The following is a 6,172-nucleotide window of genomic DNA, read 5'->3' as shown; positions in this document are numbered from 1 at the left end:
CAGTTAGACTGTTTTAATTCTAAAACAACAACAACAGAAGTGTGGGTCTTACTACAAAGTAAAGATAGTAAGAAGTAAAAATATAAAATTCTTATGGTACTGGTACTAGTAGTATTACACACAAATCACACAAGTTTATCATTCTAAATACTGAATCATATTTTTATTATGAACTAAATATAAAATTATGCTAAATTATTGAACTTAAAACTACAAATTTAAATTCAAAAGAATATAAAAAATCATAAACTCTCTCAGTTCAAAGTATTAAGCCTAATTCAAGTAAAGACCTTGCACTCGCCAGTCGATAGCTCTTAACCCTAACAATCGTGGATCAACTTCTTTCCAAGAAAATATATCTATTTTCAGTTAATATTTCAATATAATGATTAATATAAATAGATATATGATACAGCATGACTTAAGCTACAATATAAAAATAATAAAAGTCACATACATACCATGCAGTTTTTCCAGAAGCAAGTTTTCTAAGGCTTATAAAAAAAGTACTATTGACCAATACTAAATACAAACTCTACATAAAATGGCAGTTCCTATAATAAGCACCACCCACATTCATATTCTAAAATCCAGAGAACACCATTTTGTCACATGCTTTCCTTATCATCCTATGATTTGTCAAACATGAAATACAGCAATTGGAATAATATGATACTGAAATTGCCACCTTCAACTAGGATTGGCTAAAAGTTTTACAACTGAGGTTTAACACACCCAGATGCTGTTTTATAAAGAAAACAGACTAGAAAAAGGTTTAGATATCAATCATCGATGGCAGGACCAATGCCAAATGTTGAAAAAAAAATTCTTCTTAGATGGTGCTTATTTATAGTCTCAAACATATTTTGGGATTTTTTGTTATTGAATCCCTCTTTAAACTTCATTAAATAATACAATTTTGTACAAATAATTGAATGTTATGCCACTATTTACAAAAATAAAATCTGAGATCCAATAAAAGATAAGTTCTCTATAATTTTTTAAATTCACAAATGTGATTTTGCCCTCATGATAAGACAAAATGGCCCCCGGTATGTAATGGGTTAAGATATGCTGGATTGATGACAGGTTTGTCAGATCTGATTAGGTAAAGGATTTGGAAAGGTGGAACATGATTAAGGTATGCTAGCTTGATTATAGGTTTGTGAGGTGTGATTAGGTAAAGGATTTGGAAAGTTGGAACACGATTAAGGTATGCAAGCTTGATTACAGGTTAATGAGTTGTGGTAAGGTAATAAGGATTTTAGAATAATTGATGACAGGTTTGTCAGGTGTGACTAGGTCAGGGATTTGGAAAGTTGAAACACAATTAAGGTATTAGAGGATTGTCATATGTAATTAGATCAGGGTTAATACCTGAGGTGTGGTTAGGTCAGGGATTTGGAAAGTTGGAACACAATTAAAGTTTGCTAGCTTGATTACAGGTTTGTGAAGTATGATTAGGTCAGGGATTTGAAAAGATGGAACATGATTAAGGTGTGACAGCTTGTTACAGGTTTGTGAGGTGTTATTAGATCAGGGATATGGAAAATTCAAACACTATTAAGGTATGCTAGCTAGATTAGGTCAAGAATTTGGAAAGTTGGATGTATATATACGTTGTAGTTTTCTTTCAGAAAAAGATGCACCACAATTCAACATTTAAAGCTTAAGAATAAAAATTAAAAATTGTCTCCCATATAGGACACACGGGAAGATGCCACTGGCAACACCATCACTACAGTGGATAACGATGCCAATTGTTTTTATTCATATTTGTAGGGGATAATCTAAAAACCTGTAATATCATGAGCTTACCTGGATACTTACGTGGCATTACATCATTCCAAAGTTTTTTATAAAGTCTTCAGAGCAGACAAGAAATCCAAACTGCTAGTTTTCTAAATGACAGTACATGCGCAGAAAAATTCTAACACTATATACTATTTATATATATATATATATATATATATATATATGTATAAACAAAGTACACACAAAAGATATATCAGTGAATCATTTGTTAACACAAAAAGGATACTTTCCTGTCGACGTTGAAGATTGCCAGTCTCTTGGTATACTGGAAGAATTGTCTGTTCCAGCTTCATCAGACGTTCATCAAATGATGTCAAAATTGAGCACATTCCATTTGTTAACTGTTTACTCTTGCCAATTGTCTTTTTCAATTGATCAAGATTGTGTGTCTCCTGAACAGAGTTAACCAAAATATGAGGTCATTATAGGATGATAACAAAAAAATTACTTTCATGAAAATAATATCAGAATTCAGAACCTCACATGGAGTTATTGGAAAATTAAAAACTTTTACAAGAATAATAATGTCACAGGGTTCTCCCTTTTAGCATATTGCTATTGACTTGTTTTTATTTTCACATGTATGCTCTTTTGAGCATTGATACAGTAAAATATATACTCACACTCTTCTTTTGGTACGTAACACTAATGAGCTATTTACCATTTGTCCAGAATAAGCATACCAAAATAAGTGCAGACACTCGGAACAATATTCACACTGGTTCCTGTAATAAGCATTCTACCTTCTCTCCCATGTCTAGTCTGAAATATTACTTAATTTAAGAGCTTTACTTACCTTCTGGGTAAAAACCTTGTGTTATAACATAGTGGGCTTGTAGTTAACATATGATAAAATACATAAAATAATGGAAGAACTTAGGGTCTCATGGAACATCATTATCACATATCAAATTATATACAGAATGTTTAAACTTAAGGACTGATGTAATCATAAGATAGGAATACACAAGGTTATTCATGTTATATTAAAACCATTTTGGATATACAAATCAGCAAAACAAGTGATAACCCACATTAATGAGATTGGTTTCAGGGGGGCAGTCTTTGAAATCCAACAATACTGGACTTTTAAACCATTGTTAATGTGATAACCTTATATGTTTTATGGACAGATGACTCACCAACCAACCAACAAATCTTGTTTAGCACCTACCAAATTATACATATATCACTTGAAATCAGTCAATTTCCTACCTTGTTTGCAAACACAGTTATATGGAGACACTGATTAAACATGGAAAATATTCAAAGATAAATTTTTAAATATTCAAGATAAACATATTCCATATAGAAAGAAAAGGAAGGCTGCAAATAAAAAAAAAACTAGGTTGGTTCATAAAGGTTACAAAGGATAAAATTAAAGAAAAGCATCACAAATTTAAGAAATTTAAATTGACTGGTATGACAAAAGATTTAGAAAGTTATAAAAGATAAAAAAAATTGGTCAAACAGTAAATTATGACATCAAAATGTTGACTGAAAATGTAAAAATTAACAGTGAGGATTTCTTTAAATATATGAAAGGTAAGCAAAATGTCAGGATGGGGTTAGAGCCCTTGAGGGATGATAAAGGAAGTCTTGCATCTGATAATTATGAGATGGCTGGGTTATTAAATTCTGCTTTTTCTTCAGTTTTTCTAATGAAGATTTAAGCAATATTCCTCATCCTGAACAGTTTATAGATGGAAACAAAATTGAAAAAGATTATCACATTATTTCTAAGCTTCTTAAGTACAAATTGGAAAGTTTAATGAATGATAAGGCTCCTCAGCCAGATAATATTTCCCCCTAAGGGTTTTGAAAGATGTTAAAGATATGTGAGCCACTTGCTACTACTTTTTGGCAAGTCCTTGAATAGTGGGCTGGAACCAGAGGATTGGAAGCTGGCTAATGTTACTCCTCTTTTCAAGGAAATTGATAAACATTTTCCAAGTAATAACAGATCTATGAGTCTTACAACAGTTGTGGGAAAAGTTTTGGAAAGTCTGATAAAAGATGCTTTGCAAAGTCAGTTAAAAAAGATTTGAATTTTATTGGATACTCAACATGGTTTCACTAAGGGAAAATCTTGCCTTACAAATCTTTTGATATTCTTCAAAAAGGTTACTGGTTGTGTAGACGAGGGTAAGGGTGTAGATTTGGTATATCTGGATTTTCAGAAAGCATTTGACAAGATGTCACATAAAAGGCTTGTAAAAAAAAGTAATCTCTATAGATGTAGGCAATATGTTGGCTAACTAGATAGACGGAAGAAAGTAGAGGGTTGTTACAAATGGAGTTCAGTCAAACTGGATTAATGTTACAAATAGGGTACCTCAGGGCTCAGTCTTAGGACCTTTGCTCTTTTTGATTTACATCAATGACATAAATGAAAGAATGGTCTATAAATGCCTTAAATTTGCAGATGATATTAAGTTCTTGGATTTTGCTGGCTGTAAGAATGCTGCTGCTTTACAAAAGGATTTAGATCATTTAGTGAGTTGGGCAAATAAAGAACAGATGGGTTTTAATTATAACACATGTGGATTACCATAATTTGAATTATAAGCATAATTTTGATGGGAATAACCTTAACAGTGTTATGGAAAAAAAGGATCTTGGTGTAATGGTTGATCAGTCCCTTAAGCCATCCAAGCAGTTTGCAGTTGCTAGTGGTAGGGTAAACAAGATTTTAGGTTGTATCTACATAAATATTGAATACATGTCTTAAGAGGTTATAACTTCACTGTACAGGTCACTGGTTAGCCCACATTTGGAGTATTGCATTCAGTCTTGGGCTCCTTACCTCAGGAAGGACATTGAATTGTTGGAAAGGGTTCAGAGGAGAGTTACGAGGATGATACTTGGGTAAAACGGTTGTCAAATGAGAAGAGACTAAGATCTCTGAAACTGTTTTCTCTTGAAAAAAAGAAGAGTTAGAAGAGATCTGATTGAGGTGTTTAAGATTGCAAAGGGAGTTGATAGTGTTGTAGTATTATCTTTTTCATACTTAACAGTGAAAATGGTAAAACTAGGGGATACAATTATAATTTTGGTAGAACTAGGGGACACAAGTATAATTTTGGTAGAACTAAAGGACATAAAGTATAATTTTGGAAGAACTAGGGGACACAATTATAATTTTCGTAAAACTAGGGGACACAATTATAATGTTGATAGAACTAGGGGACACAATTATAATTTTGGTAGAACTAGGGGACACAAGTATAATTTTGGTAGAACTAGGGAACACAAGTATAATTTTGGTAGAACTGGGAGATACATTTATAATTTTGGTAGAACAAGGGAACACAAGTATAATTTTGGTAGAACTGGGAGATACATTTATAATTTTGGTAGAACAAGGGAACACAAGTATAATTTTGGTAGAACTGGGAGATACATTTATAATTTTGGTAGAACAAGGGAACACAAGTATAATTTTGGTAGAACTGGGAGATACATTTATAATTTTGGTAGAACAAGGGAACACAAGTATAATTTTGGTAGAACTAGGGAACACAAGTATAATTTTGGTAGAACAAGGAAACACAAGTATAATTTTTGGCAAGGTAGGAATCATCTTAAGCTAAAAGTTTTATTTTTCTAAAAGAGAAGTTGACCTTTGAATGTAGTGGAGGCAGTAAATTTAAGTCAGTATAACGGAAGGCTTTATAAATATATGAGTGATAAGGGCTGGCTTTCAGTTTTTTGTTTAGTGGATGGGACAGCCTAGATGGACCAGTAGGTAATTAAATATTCTATTATTCAGAAAATTATTGCATCTAGCAACAAAACAATCACACTGTGTATTTAATTGAAATATATATGGTGAAACAGATGGAGTCACTATGGGATCAAGATTAGCACCAGTCCCGGCTTACCTGTTTTTATGTCATTATGAAAAATAATGTTTTGAAGAATTGAAACCTCTTTACTGTGTAGAAGACACTATTGTTTTCAAACAGAAAGAATATATATAACAAATTTTGGATTATTCAAATAGTAAACATAAAGACATAATATTTACAGTAGAACATGAAGATGAATACAAGTTACCACTTTTAGATGGTATTAAATAAAAATAACATTGGGACATTAAATTTGAAACGCATCACAAAAAGGTTTTTACAGACTCGTATTTGAACTATGATAGCTTTATTCCAGGTTTCTATTATTCATTTAGTTATGATCTTAGTCTATCTTAGTCAGGTACTACGTATATTATAAAATTTGATAGCATCAAAAAGTTTTGAGAAAAAATTAGTTTCCATGTAAAATTATATATATAAATTTGTTACTGACCACAAGTCTCCAAGTAAAATAATTACAGTTAACAAAGACATGTCTATTCTTT

General features: G+C 31.7%; 1 protein-coding gene across 1 annotated transcript in view; it reads right to left on the bottom strand.

Moving 5' to 3' along the window:
- Window positions 1-6,172, bottom strand: part of LOC106464991 (exocyst complex component 7-like) — a 91,489-nt gene that overhangs the window by 82,217 nt on the left and 3,100 nt on the right. The window contains exon 2 of the mRNA XM_022392819.1: window positions 2,042-2,207. Within this exon, the coding sequence (XP_022248527.1) occupies window positions 2,042-2,207 (166 nt within the window). The remainder of the gene's footprint in view (window positions 1-2,041; window positions 2,208-6,172) is intronic.

This window comes from Limulus polyphemus, unplaced genomic scaffold (assembly GCF_000517525.1).
Source record: "Limulus polyphemus unplaced genomic scaffold, Limulus_polyphemus-2.1.2 Scaffold1804, whole genome shotgun sequence".
Lineage (NCBI taxonomy): Eukaryota > Metazoa > Arthropoda > Merostomata > Xiphosura > Limulidae > Limulus > Limulus polyphemus.
Note: the sequence above shows the minus strand (reverse complement) of the source record. Positions and strands in the feature narration are given on the sequence as shown.